The 24,372-nt window shown below is 50.8% G+C and overlaps 13 protein-coding genes across 13 annotated transcripts; 6 read left to right on the top strand and 7 right to left on the bottom strand.

The window, feature by feature from the left end:
• Positions 1-246: 246 nt before the first annotated feature.
• BDZ99DRAFT_528512 (uncharacterized protein) lies at positions 247-1,202 on the top strand (the record flags this gene model as incomplete). Its single annotated transcript, XM_033726380.1, has 2 exons — positions 247-721; positions 772-1,202. 2 exons carry the CDS (start codon positions 247-249, stop codon positions 1,200-1,202), a joined length of 906 nt encoding a protein of 301 aa, XP_033568368.1.
• Positions 1,203-2,085: 883 nt separating this feature from the next.
• BDZ99DRAFT_344495 (uncharacterized protein) lies at positions 2,086-2,610 on the bottom strand (the record flags this gene model as incomplete). The annotated part of the gene is made up of 2 exons (XM_033714422.1): positions 2,086-2,211; positions 2,263-2,610. Coding segments are annotated over 2 exons (474 nt in total), but the record flags the coding sequence as incomplete, so codon positions are not given.
• Positions 2,611-2,666: 56 nt separating this feature from the next.
• On the top strand, positions 2,667-2,950 carry BDZ99DRAFT_469728 (uncharacterized protein). The gene has a single exon (XM_033721568.1). The coding sequence runs from the start codon at positions 2,764-2,766 to the stop codon at positions 2,917-2,919; it is 156 nt and encodes a 51-aa protein (XP_033568366.1). The 5' UTR covers positions 2,667-2,763; the 3' UTR covers positions 2,920-2,950.
• A 2,140-nt stretch (positions 2,951-5,090) lies between these two features.
• Positions 5,091-6,092, top strand: BDZ99DRAFT_483789 (uncharacterized protein; the record flags this gene model as incomplete). The annotated part of the gene is made up of 5 exons (XM_033722597.1): positions 5,091-5,112; positions 5,162-5,221; positions 5,277-5,312; positions 5,438-5,600; positions 5,795-6,092. 5 exons carry the CDS (start codon positions 5,091-5,093, stop codon positions 6,090-6,092), a joined length of 579 nt encoding a protein of 192 aa, XP_033568365.1.
• A 674-nt stretch (positions 6,093-6,766) lies between these two features.
• Positions 6,767-8,770, bottom strand: BDZ99DRAFT_239852 (uncharacterized protein). The gene is made up of 4 exons (XM_033713593.1): positions 8,415-8,770; positions 7,766-8,332; positions 7,509-7,718; positions 6,767-7,438 (listed from the first exon to the last, which is right to left on the bottom strand). The coding sequence occupies exons 1-4, from the start codon at positions 8,679-8,681 to the stop codon at positions 7,178-7,180; spliced, it is 1,305 nt and encodes a 434-aa protein (XP_033568364.1). The 5' UTR covers positions 8,682-8,770; the 3' UTR covers positions 6,767-7,177.
• Positions 8,771-10,392, bottom strand: BDZ99DRAFT_239868 (kinase-like protein). The gene is made up of 2 exons (XM_033713594.1): positions 9,963-10,392; positions 8,771-9,905 (listed from the first exon to the last, which is right to left on the bottom strand). The coding sequence occupies exons 1-2, from the start codon at positions 10,241-10,243 to the stop codon at positions 8,861-8,863; spliced, it is 1,326 nt and encodes a 441-aa protein (XP_033568363.1). The 5' UTR covers positions 10,244-10,392; the 3' UTR covers positions 8,771-8,860.
• Positions 10,393-11,176: 784 nt separating this feature from the next.
• Positions 11,177-12,088, bottom strand: BDZ99DRAFT_528508 (uncharacterized protein; the record flags this gene model as incomplete). Its single annotated transcript, XM_033726379.1, has 1 exon — positions 11,177-12,088. One exon carries the CDS (start codon positions 12,086-12,088, stop codon positions 11,177-11,179), a length of 912 nt encoding a protein of 303 aa, XP_033568362.1.
• A 1,272-nt stretch (positions 12,089-13,360) lies between these two features.
• On the bottom strand, positions 13,361-15,851 carry BDZ99DRAFT_469726 (N-acetylglutamate synthase). Its single transcript, XM_033721567.1, has 2 exons — positions 15,718-15,851; positions 13,361-15,655 (listed from the first exon to the last, which is right to left on the bottom strand). Exons 1-2 carry the CDS (start codon positions 15,769-15,771, stop codon positions 13,547-13,549), a joined length of 2,163 nt encoding a protein of 720 aa, XP_033568361.1. The 5' UTR covers positions 15,772-15,851; the 3' UTR covers positions 13,361-13,546.
• A 434-nt stretch (positions 15,852-16,285) lies between these two features.
• Positions 16,286-17,332, top strand: BDZ99DRAFT_492638 (6-phosphogluconate dehydrogenase-like protein NAD-binding protein; the record flags this gene model as incomplete). The annotated part of the gene is made up of 3 exons (XM_033723181.1): positions 16,286-16,330; positions 16,389-16,719; positions 16,785-17,332. 3 exons carry the CDS (start codon positions 16,286-16,288, stop codon positions 17,330-17,332), a joined length of 924 nt encoding a protein of 307 aa, XP_033568360.1.
• Positions 17,333-17,414: 82 nt separating this feature from the next.
• Positions 17,415-19,664, bottom strand: BDZ99DRAFT_528505 (uncharacterized protein; the record flags this gene model as incomplete). Its single annotated transcript, XM_033726378.1, has 2 exons — positions 17,415-19,391; positions 19,440-19,664. 2 exons carry the CDS (start codon positions 19,662-19,664, stop codon positions 17,415-17,417), a joined length of 2,202 nt encoding a protein of 733 aa, XP_033568359.1.
• Positions 19,665-19,921: 257 nt separating this feature from the next.
• On the top strand, positions 19,922-21,152 carry BDZ99DRAFT_469722 (uncharacterized protein). Its single transcript, XM_033721566.1, has one exon. The coding sequence runs from the start codon at positions 20,402-20,404 to the stop codon at positions 20,987-20,989; it is 588 nt and encodes a 195-aa protein (XP_033568358.1). The 5' UTR covers positions 19,922-20,401; the 3' UTR covers positions 20,990-21,152.
• Positions 21,134-21,564, bottom strand: BDZ99DRAFT_239727 (uncharacterized protein). Its single transcript, XM_033713592.1, has one exon. It carries the CDS (start codon positions 21,489-21,491, stop codon positions 21,210-21,212), a length of 282 nt encoding a protein of 93 aa, XP_033568357.1. The 5' UTR covers positions 21,492-21,564; the 3' UTR covers positions 21,134-21,209.
• A 752-nt stretch (positions 21,565-22,316) lies between these two features.
• Positions 22,317-23,831, top strand: BDZ99DRAFT_239685 (uncharacterized protein). Its single transcript, XM_033713591.1, has 5 exons — positions 22,317-22,618; positions 22,671-22,842; positions 22,889-23,033; positions 23,129-23,564; positions 23,618-23,831. Exons 1-5 carry the CDS (start codon positions 22,507-22,509, stop codon positions 23,683-23,685), a joined length of 933 nt encoding a protein of 310 aa, XP_033568356.1. The 5' UTR covers positions 22,317-22,506; the 3' UTR covers positions 23,686-23,831.
• Positions 23,832-24,372: the final 541 nt, after the last annotated feature.

Below are 24,372 nucleotides of genomic sequence, written 5' to 3'. Positions count from 1 at the left end.
TATATATAGAGTAGAGTTAGACTATAAAGGTAACTTCCAGCTTGGCTCGCTTATGTGACTTATGACACGGGGCTCCAGCCTTCACCGGACCAAGCCTTCGTTCACCTCCTACGCCGCCTGAGCCGCACAAACACGGCGGCCAGTCTTGCACTTCAAACTCCCGTCACGCTATGTCCGGCTTCCACCTTCCTTCTCTTTGCAATTCTGTCAAAATCCCCGCCACCGAGTGGTCTTAATCGTAGTAAAATGGCCGTGACCCCGCAGGTGTTATATGCGGACCTACCAGATGCCTCGCAAACCCACATAACGTTCCAAGACTCCACGTGGGCCAAAACTCACGGGCTCACACGCTCTCTGCCGTCTCCGGGGGAAGTCAGGGCTCTATTCCCCGGTTTAGGCCTACATAGCTTTCAAAAAGTCGCTAAGTTTGAGGAGCTTGATCTCGTTGTCAAATTCGGCGATCGCGTACACGTTTCCGAGGCCATATGTCTCAGAACAGTCAAACGACTATTTTCCAGTCAGGTTCCAGTCCCAGAAGTATATGGGTGGAGAGTAGAGGGCCATCACGTCTATCTGTACATGCAGCTTATTCGTGGTCCGACACTGTTAGAACGGTGGCCTACAATGGACTACCAGGATAAACAATCGGTGTGCAGCCATCTCCACTTCATCTTGCAGGCTCTTCGCTCAATCAAGCAAGATCCGTCTAGGGAATTCATTGGTTAGTAGATTTCTTAGTTTGGTCACCTGTGCTAACAGAGTTTGCGTCAGGCCAATTCTTGGGAGGCCCATCGAAGGACCGAATCTTAGAGTTCAAACCTTCCCCCGAGCCAGCTTGGACATCTGTCGCGAGCTTCCACAACTGGCTGTCATGGTTATGGCGTCGCCACGCCCCGGAACCGAATGAGATTGCAGATCCCTGGAGACAACTACTGGACGATAACAGCCCTGTAGTACTCACGCATGGTGATCTCCATCGAAGCAACATCATTGTGTCAGCTACAAGTCCTGTCCAGGTTGTCGCTATCATCGACTGGGAACAGTCCGGCTGGTATCCGGACTATTGGGAATACTGTAAGACGGTGTACACGGTAGGCGATTGGGAGGAGTGGTTCAGTGCTGGGTGGATTAGTTCGATTCTCACGCCTCAGCCGTCTGCTGAAGAAGCGTTTGAATTTTATAGGGGAGCGATAGGGCGTTGAGCTGGCGTGATGGGATAGGGTATCGATGGGATTATTGTAAGCAAAACAGCAGATTTTCATGCATTCTAGTATGAAACTAACTAAAGAATAGCCGGCCAACACCGCGCCTTAAATGAAAGACAAGAGTTGGACAGTGGAAAATGAACCAAGAGATTGGTCCGGCATTCCTCGCGAGAAAACAGCACAAAACGGAGACAAAAGCAAGGAGCGAGCGACAATGTAGAATTCAGCAACACACTTCAAGGAAACAACGGGTCATCGGGGTGGGGGGAGGGCAGTACCAGGCCATTAATTTGAGCACTCCTTTCATCTGTTTGGGGTATCGGTATCTCAATAGGTCCTCTGAACTCCAAGTAGGATGTGAAACTTGACGCAGTCAAAATAGGGCTACCATTTGACTGACCAAAGATAGGCTAGCTGTGACACTCTTTACAGTGGTGTTGAAGGAGCAGAAGTGGAGCCCGAGCAGTGAGATGCCCGTGTGCCCAAACTTATGACCTAGTACTGTACGAGTATGCAAGGGGCGTTCTTGACTGTTTACCATCAGCAACTTCATCACGCTAGCAACCAATTTAGGACAATACGAACTGCGTTAGGTGTCCCAAACCCATGTCGTTCCATTGAAGTATCTGTTCCTCTGATGGGTAGTGTCCCAAACCCAGCTGCTGCCAATGCCAGATGCTTGCTGTTGGGGAGCTTGCTGCTGAATGGGAGCTTGCTGCTGAACGGGAGTTTGCTGCTGAACGGGAGTTTGTTGAGCTTGCTGCTGAACGGGAGTTTGGGGAGCTTGCTGCTGAACGGGGGTTTGTTGAGACTGCTGTGCCACTGCTTGGGCCTGAGCTGGCTGTCCAGCTCCTCTCTGCAGCCCTCCTTGCAGGCTAAAGACGCCATGGGTTGGTGGGTCTCGCCTCGCTTGGACTTGATCTAGTACAGAGCTGTCGAGGTATTGGGTTTCAACGAGGCGGCGAATGAAGTCGGTGGTCCACTCTTGACATCGACGGTTCGTAGTCTAGAAGAGAGGTTAAAGTTTTTCGAAAACTGACCAAGCTACCTTACTCACATCATTCACAGGCGCCAAGAAGTTTTGGCTTTTCCTAGGTGGCGGTATCTGAGCTGCAACAACCTCAAGATTACCTATCGGCGTTGAGTCATCTTGTCTTGTTCCGGGCCAGTCATGAACGTTTTCCGCATTGATCTGCCCGATTGCGAACATTTCTTTCGGCTCCTCGGTATACTCTGGTTTATATGCACGTTTGAATTCCAGACTGTATCCGCTCATCGGAGTGCCGATGACATGAATAGCGGTGCCCGTTTCACCACCCTCCTGATACGGAACCCATATAGAGAAATGGGCGCGCTGACTAGACAGTCTGCGAAACGCAAGAAGGTAGATGGTTCGGTATGACATGACAGGCAAGACACGGACGGTGTCACGGAACAAGGAGCTGTAGGCCGTGTACGTGAACTCGGGTTGTAACAGCTACAACCTAGGATCAACAACTCATACGGTTCACGGTCACCTACGTACAGACTTGGAGTTGCTGGCATAGTAGCTGCCTACATGCCTAGCCAGTTACAACTTCTACAGAGAGGGGTTGGGGTACGGTGGCCTACCCTGCCTAATGCTGCCTACTGCTGCCTCCAATTAGTGCTTCTGCCTATGCATACAGTCACTTCCTACGTAGTATATAGTTTGGCCTTCGGGCCCCCGAAATAAGACAGAGTTCACATCAATTTTCAACCTGAGTCGTGATGTATTGGATGATGATAATAGAGAAGAGAGCAGCGTGGTGAGCGACAGTTAGAGGGGAAGCGGATCAAGACAAGGTGTGTAGCCAAAAGCTGTTGTATTGATGATGGTGAGGAAACTAGCTATTGAGTGGAAGGAGGAAAGATATACACAAGGTGCTGAGTAAGTCTGCTAGAGAGGAAAGGGTCAACAGTGGTTAGTGAACCGGCCGATTGCAATTTCGGGTCTGGATTGGACTGGACTAGCTGGACAAAAATAGGGATTGGATTGGACTGGCCGCTTATAAGCGTGGATTGATTGGCGGGATTGGCACTTATTCAACTAAAACCCTAAAAGGAGTGTAAACTTGTCCTTTTTAGGCTAAGCAGGAGGCTTCTAGTACCTATTAGACGGATTAAGAATTGGAAAGGGCCTAGATTGATTGATTGGATTGTTATGAGCACGTATTAACAAACCGGCCATCAATCCGATTGAGGATTGGCCGGTTTACTAACCACGCTGGAAGAGAGGGAGGTCCGGAAGGTGAGGCTATATACAAGAGGTAACTCGTTCCTGCCGTAGCCCTCACCGCTACTCCCTGACAGACGGCCTGGGCAATGGGCTAAGTGAAGAAGAATAATCTAGAATTGGGTAGAGATTGGATGATCTGAGCACGAACTCAAGTGGTTTGGATGAATAAAACGTAGTGACCCCGAGGTACTATTTATGTGATGTATCATGCTAATCTCATAGTCCAGACTGTCAACCTAGGTTGAGAAGGTGTCGAATAACCCCACCTGCTGTGCCCCCACTCCGCCTCCTACGGCAAAGGGGTTCTGAGTTCATCAAAGTGGATCAACTTCTCCTCTGTTGTCTCGCCATTACGATGATGCACGGTTGGACTTTGTTCGCGAGAGGAACATTCCTGCGAGTAACCGCCCCAAATAGTCGTCCAAGGATAGCAACAGATCACTCTCCACTATTCGGAAGCTTTTGGTGGTCTAGCGTTGTACACTTGCGTGTGGCACAGCTTTTAGCTTCGAGTTTCGAACGCGAACACCTCTACTTCAAGAACTAATGGCGCGTGCACTCAGGCACTCGCCTCAATAGTGGGTAACGTAGCTATGTTTTAGCCATAGTACCTGCAGGAAAGCTTGTAACAACTACGAAGCGCGCGGAGAGATGTGCCAGAGTTTCACTGTCTTTCAAGAAAGATGCTTTCATTGGCAGTGACATCAATTTGGTCGGCTGCGGCGTAGCTGCTGGCTCCCTCGACGAGTTATTTGGACCGAAGGAAGACTAGAAACACAGCTAAACGATAGAGGCGGCTCATGGAGCAATAAGAGAGCCTGTGTTAACGAGCGTTAAGTGAAGAGTTCCATATGTCTCGCATTGCCGCTTGCTGAATGAATCAAAGACACGGGAAGAGGCGCAGAAGGAAGACTCCCCTTTTAGCACTAGAAGATTGAGCAATGAGAGTAACGGACTATAAAAGGCGCCCTTGCTAGACATTCCAGTTGCTGGTGTCGGCCCCTTCCTGTCTAGCCGCTTACCTAGCAGCTTCTTGTGTATATCTTTCCTCCCTTCCGCTCAATAGCTAGCTTCCTCACCATCATCAATACAACAGCTTTTGGCTACACACCTTGTCTTGATCCACTTTCCCTCTGACTGTCGCTCACTGGCGACGCCTGCTGTGGGTCCACCTCAGAACTGCTGCGCCTTGACAAAAAAGGCTCAAACAACACAGAGCTGTTGGTAACTAAAAGGACTCAGGGGAAAGCACTTCTCAGACGAATCAAAACGCCCGGGCTCGAGTCTGCTAGAATTGCCACCCGGAGGATGCCTCAGAAACGGGAAATTCCTCCTGGCCCGGGGTGTTTGAGGCTGTCGCAAACAGACTACTACCGTGAGAGAACCTTGGAAGGTGCGCGCCTGTATTGAGGATTTGCGTTGTAAGCTTATAAAAGCACACTCGCACTGTCGCTGAGACTAGGAAAAGCGCAGCGACTTCAGAAGATAATTAGGACCAGTGGTTCCCCGACGTGAGTAGCTCAGACCAGCACAGATCAGCAAAACATCGAAATATTACCCTTGATTACTCCTATTCACTCCCCGAAACATCAGAAATCGTCCTCAACCGCCAGAACTTGTTGTGAATCATGGGTGTCTCTGATCGGCTGCGTAAGTGCTAGTCATGCCGTTCGTTCCATAATCCTAATTTTCCTCCTAGATGACGCGACCTACCGTCTGTGGATTTACCTCCTACCTATACCTGCCCTGGTCTTCTATGGTAATGCTCGTAGATAATAACACTTTGGCTAGTTCTGTTACTAACCCGGAATCAGCTATATGTCTCACCGCCTGTGTTTCCAACTCTCCAGGTATTCTCGGTGTCTTCGCAGTGCAACTCGAAGGGAGGAACAACACGGCGTAGGTACGCGTGAATTACTTTGGTAATTTGCAGATATACAATATTAGCTTGAATGAGAAGCTAATGGTTGAGTAGGCATCTGTGCCTCCACAGTAGACAAATCGGCGAAACTCTTTTGCCAGCCCAGCTCCGGAAAAGCCATTGACGCACTGCTCGCCTCAATCTCTGACAGCAGTGCTGAAAACGGGACAAGCGCGACCAGCTCGGCAGAATTAATCTACTTCGCACTCAAGATTTAGTCAGAGATCATTCTTTACCTGCTGGCGGCTGCTGGCATTTTGTTTGTCATTAGCATAATTCTGGTCCTGCTATTGAAAAGACACATGAAACCCGCTATTAAGGACAACGAGACAGCAGAAAAGCGCAAGGAGTCCTTGAGACGCTATGCACTTACCCTAGTATGGATATCGGTTAGACTTGCATTGGCATCAGCAATATCGGTCAGCCAGGCCACAGGCGCAATGGCGTTCCTTACGCAGACGGAGGCCGTGTCAACCATTCGAACACCGCTGGGAAAGCGTTGAGCATTCTGCAGTGGCTTGTCTTCGTGTTCTCGGCATTGTTTGATGCTGGTATATCGAGCGTATTCAAGAAACAGGGCGGAGTCATTGAGTCGGCTGGGCCCAATCAATATAAAATGGCTACAAGCAACAAGGCCCCTGCCTCCTATACACCGCCACCGCCACCACTACCTTCCCCCAATATGCCGCTGCCACCAGCCCGAAATTGAGATCAGACGGTCAAAAAAAGATTCTATGCGACTTTTCTATTCGCTGGGACTTCCTGGATAACAGGCGCGATTGGTTCATTGTATGAGAGAATTGTATGTACTTGTAAAATCTTCAAGCGTGTCATTTTCCGTTATCTGAGAAGCATAAACTTATGCTCGATTTGGAACGTTGCCAGGTGAGGTCGGAAAAAAGTGAGGCCGTTGACCGGATCGCACACGGACGCCCTTGTGTAACAGGCAGTACAACATCCCAATATGCACCCAAGCAACTTCCTTTCCCCCTTAGGAAGTGAGCTGCTCATGCTTCAGCCTAAGCTGTGGCTATGCTAGGGTGAGCGCATCCTAAGCTAAGACTGAACAGCTCGCTGGAACCCAGTTTTGGACCCTGTATTCGACAGGGAGGGCTAAGACTGGGACCTTCGCCCTGCCTTGGAAGACCCATTTCCGGGCTTGTGACCTGCCAGGTTCTAGTTTCAGGATCCCAATTCTCGAGTAAACTTACTCTCCGATGGAAAATAGCCCAAGGCTGATCTGCTCCACTTTATTATCCAGGCAAGGATGGAGTCACGAGTGGCTGATATATTCCAACGCCGTCTGTAGGTCTAAAGGCGGCTGTATTGTCGCCAAAAAATTGAAGGCGTATGATACTGTTTTTGTAAAGTATCTAAGTGATTATCCTTTTATAGTTATTTAAAATATTTTATATATATTAGTATACTAGTTTATAAGTAAAGGCGACATTAGAAAATCCAAGATAAGATAAGGCATATATGATAATATAGAACTGACAGAAGAACCAAAAAAGGATTTGAGAAAAAGTTCTGATTAATTTGACGTGAACTGAGTGTGGCGTTGAAGTCCGTTCAGCTGCAAGCTGGGGACCCTTCGTAATGACTATGTCGTACGGTGCCAAGCAGACGGGACACATGCTTTATTCCAACCCTTCTCCTTCGCGGAAGACCTTGTGATCTCTATCTTGTCTGCTCTGTGTTTGCTCCAGAAGAGACTCCTCCCAACTGTCTCTCATTTCCTTAGTCGTAAACCACAAGGAAAATGACGCCAGGTTGGTCCCGGATGAAGTCTTTTTACGTTCCAGAAAGACGAGTTTCCAAGCTCCTGGACCTAGTCGAAATGATATCAGACGAAGGCCTACCAAATAAAACCACTAAGGTAAGAAATTGCAACTCACTTGCGATTTCATAGTCAGGGTGCTTAGTGACTGAAATATGCTCGCAAAGCATCTTCATTTGAATACGAAAGACCTGCCGAGGTTTCTGGCTAACTGCAACCAGCTTTTGCTGCCTTTCGGTAAACAGGAGCAAATGTCTGCTGAGAAACATGGTATACTACTTAGCGGAAATATATTAGTGACTTTTGGTCCACGTGGTTTCATCTTTTGCTGGGCAGACGACATACCACCGGTTGCGACTTGATGGCGGAAACGCTTCGGGAGTGCATGGGTGTCAAACTCAGTCTAGTAAGCCCTTGGCGATGAAATGGTGGCATGGAGGTCAGATCAATGAACCCTACATCAGCCTCCAAGAATAGGGGGTTCTCTAAAGGAAGTAGTATATTCGCAAGCGCATCCGTCCATTTTCGGTATACAACTGGCCTTCCAGAAAGATCCTGAGTGAAGTTAGAAGACGCTACCACATTGGAAAGGACGGTCTTACCTTGGAAATTTTTTCGTACTCGAGCAAACGAAGTGCGGGAGCCAACATGAGAGCTTTTAGGCTAGAAAATTCCCCAAAAGAGTTGCTTTGTTGTTGCCCAAAAATGCTCAAAACTAAGTTGAGTTTGTCGGCAAATTGCACCGTTTGTTCAAGCGTGGAGGGCAGACTCCGAATATACGGAACAACAACTTGGAACTTCGCCCAGTTACGGACAAAAAGCTCAAACCATGATTTGACATCCGCCCCGAAATGATAGAGCTCTTTTACTTGGATCAAAAAACGTTGCTGGAAATCCAAAATCCTATCTAGCTCTATAAGATGTGACCGAGAGAAGCTTTCCGTTATCAAGTGTAGTAATTCTGCATTACGCTGAATCTCGAGCAGCTTCTCCAGACCGTAGACGTACGAACGTTCGGATTTCAAGAAATTGGTTAACGTGGTTCTGAGGGGACTTTGCACATCTGTGGTAACGATTGGAGTAAATTCCCGGGGAGTTTTCAGAATAGAGGGTCTCCCATGATCGTTTTGGTACAGTATGGAAAGGACACGATTGAGAAATTTGATGACCTATTCACAAAGTTAGCAAACCACTTAATGCAAGGTGGCAGAGGTAGATATCGGAAGATCAGAATTATCTACAACTACTTACCCTCACGAAGCCCATTATGTTCGAATCGTATAGATCTTGCATTGTGAAACAATCAGCCGCCGGAATGTTGAGATAACGAACGCAGATACTCAAAAAGTGGGAAGTGGCAGCTCGAGATCGGAGAGGGCTTTCGACAGGGAGTGGTTGTGGAATGGGAATGTTGAAGAGAAGTAGTAAGGAGACACCACGTCTCAGAAATTGCCATAACAATTCAATCGTATTCACACTGCCAGAGTCATGGAGAAGCTTGGTTGCATCGTGTATCATCCATTGGTGGAATAGTTCTTCAGCACTGAAGCGTAGTTGGAATTTTCGGCAGGCTTCGAAGAGCGAGAAATCGGGTCCAGAGGGGGGTCCATCTTTAGACTCTGTTATAGTGATTTGTGGGGCTTGTTCGTCGTTGGAGAGCCCATCATCCACTTGAAAAGGGACCGGACCAGCGCCAGCTACACAGCAAGAAGACGCGGTGTTGAAATAAGAAGCGACCGTTGCAGCAGTAGGTCGCCGATGGGGATCGAAGTCGATGATTTCAATGATCTTCTTTGGAAAGGGGTAAAGCTCCAGGAAATAGGGGTTTGCTGTATTGAGATCAATAACCTCCTGGAGCCAGAGAACGACACCTGCGATGTTAGCTTGATAGGATTCCAAGGTTGATCTTCATCAGACTGTAAAATGGCCATGATGTCCTCTTTCTTAGATTCTCGTCCGGAGCTAACCAACACTGCCAGCATCTCCACAAATACACATCCCAAAGAGAAGATGTCAGCATTCAGTCCTCTCTTAAGATCAACTTCAGGCGCAGCACACATCCTGGTGAATGAGGTCCGCGAGTCAGTCTCGGCTTCCGAGGCGTTTTTGTAAGCCCGAGTGATTCCGAAATCAGCGATATAGACTTTGTACGATACTTCGCTGGGAGGAGAGCGACTATCCCGTACCGTTTTGACTAATAGGTTCTTGGGCTTTATGTCCATGTGCTTTGTGGCGTTCTGGTGAAGAAAATTTACTGTATGTGCAAGACAACCGAAGAATTTAGTCAGAGCACGAAGCTTTGGAGCTGTCCCGTCATGATCTGGAACGCTTTCTTTGCCAGGAAACTCGGCAATTATTGACTCCATGAAGCCCTCGAAGTTGTCATTGGCCGCTGGATACAACAGTATGCTTAAATTTTGCTTAAACATGTACGTTCCGACCACGCGTAGGATGTGTGAGTGTTCGAGGCGTTTCAAGTGCTTGACTTCTTTAATAGCTTCAGTGCGCTTCATGCAGCGATTGAAGATAGTCTTGCGTGCTAGCAAAATTCGGCGACAGCGCACGCTCTCAACCAGGGCAGTAGCGGATGTGCCGAGAACGTTCTCAACACTAAGAATTGCATCAATGTGGTGTTTCTCATCTGGGTCGAATTCAGCGTGCTCGCCTCTACCAGACCAGTCTTTTTCCAGCAAGGGCTCAGGAATCAGTTCTTCAGAGTCCAAGAACTTGTACCACGAGGTCCTAGGGGGGCTATCAGTGTTGATCTACGAGATGATATTGGACACGCAATGAACATACGTCGAAGCTGTAGAGTTCCCATTCAGCCCTCGAGATCCTGATACGGTTGTTCGAAACGTATCAATGCTAGTCTTGCTTCGCACACTTCTGGCAGTAAAGTAGGTCGAGACACTAAGCGTACGATCCAACTCTGTCAATTCTGTGTCATTGACGGCAGGCAAAGGATCGACGACAAGGCTGTCATCCAGGAAAAGAGCAAGTATACTCTTCTCCAAGGTCTCGATCACCTCATCTTTGTGTCCTTCCGCCTGCGATAGTAGTCCATTATGTTCTCCGGCCATGTATCAGAGGTAACCCGTCGCGGTAGGAGGGCAAGGAGTTCGGTCATGGACCTGTGACAACTTGAGAGGCCTGATAGATTGCACAGAGGTAGGGCTTCGGAAAGCGCGTAGCTGAAGTGTGATCGGCTATGTAGCCGCGATCAATATGTAGACGACGTCAATGGAAGCCTGAGGGCGGCAGAGTGTTCGTCAGTATGTTCCGACGGTTCAGACAGACTTGGGTACATACATGGATACATGCCGGCGGGTCGCGGCTTCAATCATCTGATGAAGTCGGATTGAAGGCGGCAATTGGGGATTCTATGCGGCATTGAGGATGACTTGGGAGCCAGGTTAATGGCTGCCAGATTTGTGGGAGCCTATCCTTCCTGTGAAGGGCGAGGCTGCGAGCAAGCCAAGGCTGGAAGATGCCACGTCGTCGTGAGTGGTGAGTTGGGAGTTGAGCGATGCGGGGGCCCACCAAAGTCCATTTCCGCTTTTGAACCTGAGCATCCAAGGGCTTTACATTGAGCCATAACTAAGCAAGCCTGACTTCGTGGCCGTGCAAAACGAGCAAGCCTGAGTTCAGCCCTGAGCACGTAAGCCAGTGTCACCTGATGGTTAACATTGTAGAAGTTCAGCATCATAAGCAGGGAGGCTTGTTTCAGTGGGGTATTCGAAAGCTATCAAGCTGTATACAGAATTCTAAATGCTGGAAATACTTTCCTCAGAGACTCAGCGTGGACCGTAGAATTTTCAAAGCTGAATCAGTCCGTAACTCCCTCATAGCTTCATGGATGTTTGGCTTACCGACAACTTTGTTGAGGTCGCAGTGCGCCCTAATAGACCCTAGCTATCAAACAGACATCATAAAGCTCCGGCTCGGAATTTGCTCTTGTAGTGTGTCTTCCACGTGACTTCCCAAAACTTCCGCTTTTTGCTGTCCTTCACGTCCTACTCCGCGTCACTTCCATCGACCACGACTCTTTTCTTCCCCTTCTTCTTCACAGTCTTCTCCTGCACGGACGGCATCGGTTCTGCAGTTCGCTTAAGCATCCCATATCCTTGGCTCCTCGACGACGTGCTACCTTCCGGCGTCAGCAGCAGGTCTCGCTCGGCGTCTTTTCTAGCCTCAACATCAACATCTACTGCGTTTCGATTTTGCTCCGCCATTGCACCAACTCGCCAATCTCCTGGGATTTGCACTCCCTGTAAGTCTTGTCGCAGACACTCTCCTGAAGTTTGTGCTCTCCCTTCATCTCCATGTTCCGAATCAAAGAACCCGCATCTTGCGCAAGGCTTCGCCTGCAACTCCGCCCGCCACTGAGCATGTTTCCGCGCCATGAGCCCTCTCCAAAAAGCCATCCCGTGCAGTATACTAGCCACTAAGATTGCCAAACCCGCATACGCCCCGGTCGCTGTAGAGCGGTACGACCTGGACGCCATGAAGAACCAGAACATCACTTGAAGAAGGACCGCAAGAACGCCATCAGTAATCACGGATCTCTTCCTCGGCCATTTAGGTTTCGGGTTATCGTCGTCATCCCCATTGTCAGAGTGTCGTGCTTCGGTACGAGTTGACGGGAGAAGTGAAGGCTGGAGGGGCGCTTGGGTTATCTTTGCGATTGCGTAGGTTGCCAAATCGTGGAGGCAAAAGAGGAAGGATATGAAGAGGAGGAATAGGGCGTAGCCGTAAATGGGCTGCTCGTTAAGGTCGTAGTAGTCGGATGTGGATGCTAAGAGGGTGAGGATGCCGCCGATGATGGCGACGTAGATGCTAGCGCGGCGGAGCTGATAGATGGGGTGGGTCTTGTATGGGAGTTGAGCTTGAAGACCGCGGGGTCTTTGAAGGATGCGGAATGGCATATTGGGAGAAGGTATGTGGGTGGTCTTCGGTTGAGATATTGACTGCGAGGTAGATCGATATTCAAGGCTCAGACGGGTCTGCTTTGTGAAGAATTCCAAAGAACTTAGAATGGTTCTCTATGGAAACCTATGCAACAACTCAAAGATGGGAGGACATGGGAGACACTCTGATGTTGTACCTGCTGCCTGTTGCGGCACAATTGTGGCTGGATAGTCTCAATCAGGCGAGCAGCAAGCCCGAGTTATTCCTTCTATGGCCCCCATCCTTTATCATTTCCCGGCATTAGCTTACATCAAGCTTGGCTTCCGCGTCACTTAATCATTCTCGACCATGGCTTTGATATCTGGACGCACCCACCTCTTTTTCACCATTTCCAGCGGGGTGCCGCAGCCCCGGCATCCTCTAATCGTCCTACTACCACCCTTTTCAAGCAAAACCCTAACCATTTCCAACTTTCCTTTCTTGATCGCCCTTATCAACAGCGTGCCGCAGCAGTCGCGCCCAAAGAGAGCAAAGCTATCCATTTCATTCACATCAGCACCAAGGCCAAGTACATCCAGAAGCATATCCATTGACTCTGGTTCAAGTGAAGCATGCACGGGGTTAGCATTTCCCAGAATGGCTCCGTGAGAGATGAGTAGTTCTACGCATTCGATGCTTCCCCATCTTGCTGCGCCATTGAGGCCTGCGCCAGAGTTGGGAACTAGTCGAAGTACCGGGCATCCCGACTGCTGCACTGACAGCAGGGCCGAGGTTTAGGTCCGCGCCGTGCGAAAGAAGATACGAGACTAGAGCTGGGTTGGAATGGACGAGGCTGAAGGAGATATGTTAGCTTTATTCGACTTCTATCGTACTTCAATCGGACTGCTCGGAAAAGAAGGATCAAGACATAGCGTAGACCTAAACACTCAATATGAAAAGAAACGACCCAAAGCGGGAGCTGTGGACGTCCCATCATCAATGTTTGCCAGCGAGATGCATCCTTAGCCCTTTGACTACGTCTTTATTTCCATGTAAGAGAGTCTGGCTTACAGCAACGCAGTACACCCAGCCAAACTGTATGGGACCCAAATTCGTGACCCGGGACAGATTTGAGGCCCCTCGCTAAAACTTGACAATTTTTAGTGGGTACATCTGAGACTACGCCGCAGCGGGTGAGCAAGGGTGAGGCAAGGTGAGCAAAGGGTGAGCAGACCTGAGCTGAAGCTGAGCCGGGCCTGAGCTGACCTCAGCCACAGCGGCATAGGGTCACGTGAACAGCGTTGGTCAGAGGGTGTGCACATTGGGATGGTATAACACTTGACCTAAGAGAGTGGAATCATCTTGTGTGTGTAAGGGTCTGACAGGAACCGATATAAAGGTACGTGCAGATGTACTAAAGAATTTTTCTCAAACTCTGTTTCCAGGATTCCGATCCAATGCATCAGACCTAAACTCCACATCTTATCGAAGTATTGCTAATCCGGCCTCTTCCCATCTGCCCACGTAGGCACAACTCCCTCGCAAACTTTAACATACGCATCCCACTTCCCTCCACCCGCCTCACCGCTCTCTTGCTCCTTAGCCCACTCCTCTACTACTCCCTCCGTCGTCCAAAACATAGTCCAATTCCCGCCAGGCAGTTTCCACGTGCCCACACTCCTCTCGAAATACCACTTATTGACAGGGTTATTTGACCGACTCCGCCAAAGAACGCCGTCTGGGAAACATTGACGAGTAAGGCAGCGCCAGACGATATCCGCCACACCCCCGGAACCCTGTGATTTCGTCCGAACGGCGAATTTGTCGAGATAGGGGATGGGTGGTTGATTTGGTGACGAGGAGGGTGGATCTTCCCATGTGCAGATTGCGCCGCCTTCGTAGTCGCCTGCTATTATGACACCAGCGACGCGACCTCGGATGCGCTCGAGGTAGGCATGGACGTCGAGTTTTCGCTGGAATGAGTCGTCGATGAGGTCAATAAGACGCGGAAAGTCGATTCGAGGATCGTTTTCGAGGGTTATACATGGGTTCGAAGGGGACCGTGGTGCCCAAGGAGCTGCAGGGATTATGGTCACGGGAATGCCTTTCTTAACAAATGTTGGTGGATTTGCAGTTATTATTCTGGGTCGATGGTGGGGAACTGTTTCGTCAGGGAGAGAAGAAGAGACCATGGGTTTGTCGGTGAGAAGGTTGTGAATGAGAGGGTTCTTTGGCCGACGGGTGCGGACTCCGGTAGGGGCAGTTTCGTCATCTGGCTGTGGACGGGACGAGACGGCGGCAGCATGTGGTGTGATTATCAGGGCAGACGAAGAGGGTGGGAGTAGCTTCAGGGCTCTTTGGACGACATCGAGGTTTTTCGTATGTCGATTTGGGGTAGTCTGCGCAAAGTTGATGTTGCTTTCCACGAATTTAGAGAATGGATTGCTTCCTCCGAACAACGATGCAGGCCCTGTCTTTTTTGGTGAAGTATGTACTCCCGTAAGCTCGTTCCTGACGCCTCGATATTCTTGTTCCAAATTGATGAAGACATGTGCGTTGTCCGGTCGGTCCTTGGATGGAATACCTCCTACAGGGTCCAAGATGAGGATCCTATCGAGAAGGGGCTGGTCTTGAACATTAAGAGCCTTCAAATGAAGAGGCATCGTATGAATTTCAGAAGTTTTCATGTTCCTCGCCGTGATACCTGCAAACTCCCTTGTCAACGCCAGAACCACATCATCTGGCTCAATTCTCTGCTTTCGGAAGTTTTCGGTGGTATACGCAATCGGCGGGATAACAGGAATGATCCCATCCTCTAATAATGGCAACAACAGCCTATTATGCTTGACCTCAATCCCACCTCTTACATGCACCGTCGTAGGCACCTCATTCTTGACATCCTCCACACCCAGGGCATGATCAACAACCATGGCGCCCGGCTCATTGAATTCAAGCAACGCATCCAACACCCTGTTGGCCTGCTCAGTTACGGTCGTCGCCCAGCTCTTGTCCCACTCCAGCCCCTCTGCCACCTCCTCTCCATCACAATCAAGCACGAGCGCAATATTCAGCCCCAACCTCACCAATTGGCTCAACGTCAGCGCAATCCCACCCAGCGTCTCTTTATCCAGCCCCTGCGGCCATCTCAGCTTGACCAGCGCAATATGCAGCGGCTCCACAGTCTGCGATATTCGTTCCGATGGCGCCTCCCTGGTAAAGGTCGGGCTCTCCTCAATGGCTTTAGCAGGCGCATAGAGGTTCCCCAAATTGACGCCCGTCTTATGCAGCCGCCATGAATCCTGATTCACGTTGCCAGCGGTGTTTTGTAAGCTGTCGCTCGTCCTCGACACCGCCTTCTTCTGCTTGAAATGCTTCAAATAATTTCGGCTATCCCTCCTCGCCGGCGATTCCTCCAGATGCGTGACCATCCAATCGCGGTCTGCACGCCTTTGGAACGCCGGCTTCAGGACTTTCGTAGGAGGTGTGAGGAGAGAATCATTTTCGTCTCTGGCAGGGACCGATGCACCATCACTCGAAGAGAAGTGTAGACTTCGACTATATGTATTTGGATACTGTCTCGTAGGTGTGGGGGTCCTACAATGTGTCTACAATCCTCAATTGATTAGCTGGTATATTCTAGAAATGAGTCGAAGCGAGAGGCTGTTACCGTCAGCTTCCTAGTCCCCAAGCCGCGCAATTGGGCTTTGCAGCGAATGTTCATGCTTCATGCTACCTCCCCTTGCATCCCCGGCACAATCGCCATCAACATACGTACATGGCTCGAGCGTGAGGGTATGGTGGTGCAACTTGCGGGGCCGAAGAGTCACATGGAGTTAAAGTTTCGATGCATACGATAAGATAAGAAACAGATCGGCCGATGTCGGGAGGGACGGGAGGGGACGGGTGCTGAGGTCCGTGCATTTCGATCTGCGTCATACACGCGTGGCATTTAGGTGAATTGTGCATGTTCTTTGTTGACCCGAGGCGCGCAAAGGTTAATAAGCAGTAAGGTACCGCGATTAAAACAGTCCGAGCAGCGAGGACTTTATCTATCAACTACGGACGGTTTCCGCTGTAGTACATACAGTTCCACCTTTCCTTATAATTTCAAAGCAAAAGGACGTTGAAATACTTCTTCAATTCAGTCCACTTCTCACAAAGTTGAAGCTCATTTTCGATATACTTCAGGCTCACCTCATCTTCGAAACCCTTTCATTCCTTAATATCACCTCAAAATGTCTCCCCAACTCTCCTGGATTGGCCTCGGAAACATGGGCAGGGCAAGACGAACCCCAAACACCGAATTACCACCTATACACCCCATCTAACCTCTCATAGGGCATGGTATCTAACCTCGTAACCAAAGGTCCCGAGTCCCCCCCCGTCATCATCTACAACCGCACCACCTCCCGCTCCGAAGCCCTCTCCTCCAAGCTGCCCAAAGGCAAAACCACCATTGCTACGAGCATCACCAAAGCAGTCAAGAACGTCGACATCATTTTCATCTGCCTAAGCAACGATGCCACCGTCACATCCACCGTCGACACGATCCTCGAGCAAGATGTTTCCGGAAAACTAATCGTCGACTGCTCAACCGTCGGCCCAGAGACATCGAACGCCCTAGCGAAGAAGATCTCAGGTGCCGGCGGAGAATTCGTGGCCATGCCTGGTACGTCCCACCCTTCCAACAGCATCTCGAATCTCAGCATATGGACTGACTGAATACATGTTCAGTCTTCGGCGCCCCCGCCATGGCCGACGCCGGCTCCCTCATCTGCGTGCTCGCCGGCCCCAAGGCCTCCGTTCAAAAAGTCCTCCCCTACACCACCAACGTCATGGGCCGCGCCAACATCGACTTCAGCGACCAAGCGCCCGGCCAAGCCACCCTGCTCAAGATCATCGGCAACACCTTCGTCATCAACATGGTCGAGTCCCTCGCTGAAGGCCACACCCTCGCCGAGTCGTCCGGGCTCGGAACGGATAACCTGCACCAGTGGATCTCGGTCATGTTCCCCGGTCCGTATACCGCGTACTCCAGCCGCATGCTCGCGGGTGACTACTACAAGCGCGAGGATCCGCTCTTCGCGGTTGATCTAGCGCGAAAAGACGCGGGCCACGCGCTCAAGATAGCAGAGCAAAAGGGAGCAAAGCTGCGCGGGTTAGAGGTTGCGGACCAGCATCTGAAGGAGGTGAAGGAGCATCTTGGGGCGAAGGGGGATCTACCGAGTATATACGGGGCGGTGCGGAAGGAGAGCGGGTTGAAGTTTGAGAATGTGGAGTAGATTAGACCTATCATAGTGTAATGAAGAAAGCGGAAAGCATGACCTCATTTATCGTGTCCACATCCTACCCAGCGCCGTACACTTATACTCTACCCCGTTCCATGATCGCCGGCCTCCGCAACGGGCTACTTTCCCAATTGTCCACCGGGCCTGAGTCATCCATGTCCATTTCGAGGATGCTGTCCATCGGCAGCTCGTCCTCTTCATCTCCATCCTCACCCGCGTTCTCTGGTGAGAGGATGGGGCTTACCGCGATCTTCGGCCGACTCTTAAACACATTCTCGTACTCCGCCTTCTCGCTGAACAGATACTCTTTCGGCGTGGAATCTCCTCTCGGCTCTTCCTCAATCGCCATCGATTTCCGCGGTGTCTCGAACTGATTGACTGGGAAGACCGATTGCCGTTTTGTCGACATGGACTTCCGAGATTTGTGCTGCGGGGCTAACGAGACGCGGGCCATGGATTGTCGTGTGCGTTCGGCCAAGGTTGCCCGTCGGTTCAGGATGGTCTCTTGGGGGATTGTGGGCAATGGTGGTAGTGATGGCGGACTCTCTTCGATCGTCTCGGGAAGTTGGAAAGCGCTGGCGTGTGCCATGGACATCCGGGCTCGTTCCGTGAGGGATGGCCGCGGCTTTTTAACAGGTGAAGGGGTAGCGTCGCCGATTGAAGAGATGATTTGCTCAGCAAGGAGGTCCTCTTTGCTAATTGGGAGTTCTGGAGGAGGTGGGGTTGGCGAGCGAGGAGGAGGCGGGGGAGAGGTGGGCCGAGTGAACTTTCGGGGTACTTCTTCACTTTCGTTATTTCGCGGTGGGAGGATTGGCTGCGGCTGGAGGGCTGGAAGAGATGGGAGTGTTTCAATTGCGCTGCCGATGAGAGTGGCGTCGGAGCCAATAGGTGTGCTTGAAGGTTCGTATTTGCGAGCTAGGACTGGAACTTTGTCGAATGGCTGTTTCTTCGGTGGTGGTTTCGGAGCTGGCTTCGCAGCTGGCTTGACTTCAATGGCTACTTCCAGAGGCTTCTTTGGTATAGAATTGGATCGGGATTTTGTCCTTTTGATAGGTGATCTAGACCGAGAGCCGCGACGTGAATGTGATATTGCTGCGCGATCTCGGCGTAATTTGGACTCTTTCGAAAGCTCGTCATTCATCTCAGAAATAATATCCTGGTATGTTTGGGATGCCCGCGTGCTATTCGCAGCAACCTCGTCCCTGAATTTGCCTATTTGTAACTCCACATGGGCATCAAATGCACAAATCGGAGCCGCGTTCTCTTTGCGAGGAGGCGACTTCGTATCCTTGGCAGATGACGGGTGTGATTTGATTTGATCGTGAAACTCCTGCCATCGACTAATCCGGCTCTGTTGCTGCTTCACGCGAGCTTCTAGGCTCTCCAGTAACCCTTCATGCATACCCTGACCTTGCAGTGTGCCACCTTTTTCGACTCTGGGCCAGATATCTTTGAATGGCTTTTGGAGAAAGACGTCGTCTGACTTCTCGTCATCCCCATAAAGCATAGCGTCTATCCATTTAGCATCCCCAGACCAGTTCTCGCGGAGTTGCCTTTTGACAGACGCTGTATCGACGTTCTTGGAAAAGTTACGACCCGAGTGTTTTTCTTCCCGACAGTTCTCAATACGCTGGTTGATATCATCGGCCTTGGTGTCTAGTAACTCGGAGAACTCCACGTATCGTTTCCTCTGGACTTCTTTCTTCGCCAGTGCCGCCTGTAGACTAGCTTTATGCGCAATTGCTAACGGCAGCAAGGAGCTCTGTTCACTGACATTAAGCAAAGGTGCCGTAGCCAGAGTCTTCGCAACTGTGTCCTTCTTGGGGCCACGTTTCCTTGTCGAAGCTATCCTTTTCTTCAGGACCGCAGTCGAAAACACCAATAACAATTCCATGAGCTTCTCGTCCTTGCATTCGTCTAGCATAGTCTTCCGGAGAACTGACGTCCGACCGAGTACTCCATTCTTCTTCAACTCGTTGAGGGAGCGGTACATGGCGGCGCGTAGGTTTAGGGATTGAAGAGGTTCGAGAGGTGGGAAGAAGGGATGAAGTTTCTATATGATTATTAGCATGTAGTGCTACAAGGTACAGACTATTCTTACCTCCCGCGTCTCTTCGGCATCCCACAACTCGAACAGGCGAAATAAGGCCCATTCTACACATCTAATCCGATTCTTCTGGTTCTGTTGGGCGTTCTGGGTGGTGAATGTTTGCGCGGTGATTGCTGGCCAGTCGTCACGGAGATCTAGGTCAAGCAAACGGAGGTTGGTGAGGAATAGCGCAGTGTTTGAGGATTTGGCGGGTCCAGATGATGCTTTGACGGACATGGTGCGGGAGACATTCAGGGTTGTGGAAGGGGCTGCGCTCGACGCGGAGGTTGAGCGAGACATGTTCTGGGTGTTCCTGAGTCCATGTATGAGGCGAAGACTCAGTGTATCAATGCGGAAGTGAGGTGGTGTCGTAGGGGATTCATTGTCGTGGTGTTGAAGAGCGGTAAACAGAAACATTAGAAGTGGAAATGTCTTGGCGCGGTGTTTCGCAGGGAAGCTCAACACCAAACTTGCGGTGCGCAAACAAAACCAGGCCCCACACAAAGTGTCCGCAATTATATAAAAAGGGCGTTTGCCGCTCGCCGGCCTCTCTCCCATTCCTCCTCACAAGCTGGTAGACGTCAAAATGTCCGATCATGGGGCCGAGTTTGTGCCACCGCCACCGCCAACGCCCGAGAACAAGGTGAGCGGTAATGGTGATGCTGGTATGCTATGCTATCTTAACAGACTGCTAGAGATAATCACGACTGATCATGCGCTACAGAAACTGATCCTGCAACCAAAAAGGATCAGCCGCTATGGGTCCTCGAGAGTGGTATGTTGAGGGCGGGCACAGATCCGTACGCAAAATCTGCACCAAACTATGTCCAGATAGTAGTCCAAGGCTAGACTGACACCTTTATGTAGAAATCAACAAGCTCCAGCCGCATCCTGAGGAGTCGACTGCATCCCCAGTTCCCTTCTTCCACTTCGTCGAGCGCCTAAAGACAACTAAGCGCGCCGGCTGGGAACGCATGGGCATCATCAAAGGCGAATCGATCAGCGACCACATGTACAGGATGTCAATCATGACCATGATGGCGCCTGAATCTGTCACCTCCAAGCTCAACATTCCAAGATGCACCAAGATGGCCCTAGTGCACGATATGGCCGAGGCGCTTGTTGGGGATATCACGCCTGCCGACGAAATCGATAAGGAAGAAAAGTCGCGGCGGGAGGAGGAGACGATGGACTATATCTGCACTCGACTGCTTGGGAAGTTTGGTGGTCTCTCCGCACAAGACATTCGCACAGTCTGGCAGGAATACGAGGACAGCAAGACGGAAGAGTCGAAATTCGTCCATGACATCGACAAGATGGAGCTACTCCTGCAGATGGTGGAATACGAGCGGAAGTTTGAGTGCGAGCCAGATCTCGGGGAGTTTGCGTGGGTTGCGACCAAGATCCACCTGCCAGAGATCAGACAGTGGGCGAAGGAAGTTCTAGAGGAGAGAATCGCTCTCTGGCAGGAGGCTGGAAAAACACCAAGTTGGCCCGAGAAGAAGCACAAGGAGCCGTTCCTGCAGTGGGCGAAGGACCTCGGTCTTCCCATATCCTATTGAGGCATGGCGAGCGAGCGAGCGGTTCTTGTACGTGCGTGTTTGATACCAATGTTTCCTTTGGCATCTGGAGTCCTGATTGCATAGACGGGGGGTAGCGATGCGGTTTGATTATGAAGCTAGACGATAGATTCCTCGGCATGAATTCACCTTTTTCTCACCAGTAAATGCCTCCCCGTATTCTGATTGGTGCGAAATGATACAAGTCACGTGAATGGCCAATCTACTCAGTAATCAAATTCCGACTATATAGTAATCCTAGATGAACAGAGCGACTACTTGAACGACGTACTCCCTTCGCGCTTCTTCCCTTTCTGAAGGCGGTGCTCGTTGTTGTCGATACTGCCTCAGCTGATGCGCTTCGGTCCGATGGATGACGCTTCGATCTTTCGTTTCTCAGACCACAACGCGCTAACGCATCACCAACCACCACGCTCCCTTGATCCGAAATGACCACAACGGTGGCGCTGACTAGTGACCACCGCAAGAGGAGCCGCCTCGGCATCGCTCACGGTCGAATACGCCCGCGGAGCAGCAGTCAGATGCCACGACGAGGTCTGGATGAGAAAGAAACGAAGCATGACCTCCACGGTGTGCTCTCCGTTCTTCGTATGAAATTTCTTTGATCGATTTCCTCCTTCTGTCAATCGCAACAAAGGCGTGGGGTGACGTCTGCTGGGAATAAGAACACCTCCCCACTCAACCCCAGATGGCACCAGGCCCGGACCGGAGGTTCCCCGCAAACTCATGGCCCCCATTAGCTGGAGATCATCCACTCACCCCTAGCTCCGACTGAGTTCTGGCTCTGGGCCTAGGCTCGGTGCCATGCCACGTCCTACCCCCGTCCTGCAGCAAATCTAGGGTACATCTGAGACCACTGCTGCGGGGGCTCGTACCGTCTCAGCCATCCGCACCGCCGTTCCAGGGTTAGATACGCGATTTTCGGCTTCGAAATCGACATTCTTCTCTTGTGTAGACAGGACGGGAAGCCATGGGCCGTGGAAAGAATGTCGTTCTACCACTCCTTGTGTCCGCTCGCCACAGAAGGGCCTTCCCCAGGTCGCCGAACCATTGACACCACGGGGACCACGCGGGCTGTTTGCGGGGAAATAACGCCAGTGAAACTTCCTCTTCACCATTCGGGCCGTGTCGACCAAGGGTATCGCTCTCGGCACTTCAATTGACGCGAGGGCTTCGCTTGATACGCTCCGAAGTGGCCAGTTGCCAATGCTCTCTGCACCCGGCGAGCGCCCTCCTATCCACTCGCATTTGCTCCTTTGATCCAGCAGGTTTCAGCGAGTGGATCCTCCCGTGACCTCCCTGGAGATGGTCATGGACGATCTCCACTGTGGAGTCCCCAGGTTCCGCGTTCTTGTTACTTCAAGTACAGGCTCCCCCGCCGAGTTTTGATATCCGTCATCTATTCTCGCCGTGTATACCTTCCTCCTCATCGGCTTTCAGTGCTTCTTTGATACCCAAGCCTTCTCATCTTCAAGTCCTTGACTCCATCGATAGCCACCATGTCACACCCAGACAACTACTCGACAACGCAAAATAATGCCAACCTAACTGCGCCTTCTCCTCATCGGGGCGGCCACAATGGAGCTCCGCTAGAGAAGGACTTCAGCAACGGTATGCTAATTGTCTTGGACGCGACGATTTGCTCCCTGCTAATTGAGAGAAGGAAACTACCACCAACATCTCGATAACAGCCATGGCTCAGACGAAGCTTTACGGAGGATTCAAACCGCAGGCAGCATCTCAATCTCCCCTGAGCTTTTCGAGAAGATATATCTTTCCCCTCAAAACCGCATCCATGGCGACCTACGACGAACCTTTGGCAACCCTACTCCCTTGTAAGTTGATATCAGCATAGCCAAGCTCACATACTAACTCTATCAGGGCCTTGATTGGTTTCCTACTGAGTCTGTCTCCTTTGTCCTGTGATCTCATGGGCTGGAGGGGTGCCGGCGGCTCTGGTGCTGCTAATATCGCGACCTACTTCTTCTTTGGTGGACTGTTGATGATTCTCGGTGGAATTGGAGAGGTATGTTGCTCAAACCTTTCTCTCGCCTCATCTTAGCCACCCTTTCATCCATCATTCAATTATTCCATTGATCTCACCACTAACACTCTTATTAGTGGGTCATCGGCAACACCTTTCCCTTCGTCGTCTTCACCTCCTTCGGCGCTTTCTGGATGTCCTGGGGTGGAACCCTCCAAGTGCAATTTGGCGCCTACTCCGCCTATGCCACCGACCCAACCAACCCAGCCACGGGCATTACTTCCGTTGGCTTCCAAGCCTCCTTCGCCTTCTTCTTCCTCGCCATGGGCCTGATGTGCTTCATCTACCTAATCTGCTCGCTCCGCACCAATATTACCTTTTTCTTCATCTTCTTGACGCTCGTTGTTGCCTTCAGCTGTCTCGCGGGCGCTTTCTGGAACACCGGAAACCCGGCCCTTGCGTCGAAGCTACAAGTCGTTGCCGGCGGCTTTACGTTTGTCACGTGTGCATGCGGTTGGTGGATCTTTGCAGCTATCATGCTGGCGAGTTTGGACTTCCCCATACAGCTACCTGGTGAGTACACCTCTTCCTCCGTTTCGTTTGATGTAGATGCTAATATGTCACAGTCGGCGATCTTTCGCGGTATATCAAGGGTGCCAGCGACAAGAAGGCTACCAAGGAGCACGAAGTTTAAGTGCGCTAGTCTACGAAATAGCTAGATGGGGTGGAAGGATCTATGCATCCTCGCCCAGATCGACGGGAAAGACTTTTTCATTGTCTTCAACGGATGATATCCAGGCAGTTGATGGGTGCGGTGATACACCCAGGTCAGCTAGCACGTTCTCCTCATTCTCAGGAAGATCAAAATTCGGTGTGGTAATTTGGATTGTATATAGTAGGATGGTTGTATCGAGAGATGGATCGTATGTAAATATTTACCGCGCTACCGTATTAATATTCGCTATCATGAAATGCTTCGTCGCTGATGGACGCTTCGTCGCCCAATCCCCTCTCCCTTAACACAGCAGCCATCACCATCTCCAAAGTCCGTTCAGAGACTCATTCGTTTGGCCGTTCTATGCAGCCTCGCCCTTACATCAGCTCACCCCTTGCGACCGAGCCGCGCAAACACTCCACCCCAGCACGCTCACCAACCCGGCCGGCTACCCTCTCCTGTCATTCGCCGGACGAGTCTCTGCGGCCTAAGGGGAACGTTTCGGCATGTGCGCTACGCGTCCCTGCGCTTACATAGGCCCCTTTCACTAAAAAAATTTCCTCCTGCCTCAACGGGCTTATCTCTTGGCACTGCTTCGGGCGAATGGGATGGGCGCTCAATCGTCACCCCATACGTTCCTCTCGCCCTCTAGCTCTAGCATCACTG

The sequence above is a fragment of the Mytilinidion resinicola genome (assembly GCF_010093595.1).
Source record: "Mytilinidion resinicola strain CBS 304.34 unplaced genomic scaffold BDZ99scaffold_40, whole genome shotgun sequence".
Classification (NCBI taxonomy): domain Eukaryota; kingdom Fungi; phylum Ascomycota; class Dothideomycetes; order Mytilinidiales; family Mytilinidiaceae; genus Mytilinidion; species Mytilinidion resinicola.
This window is presented reverse-complemented; position numbering and strand designations above follow the sequence as displayed.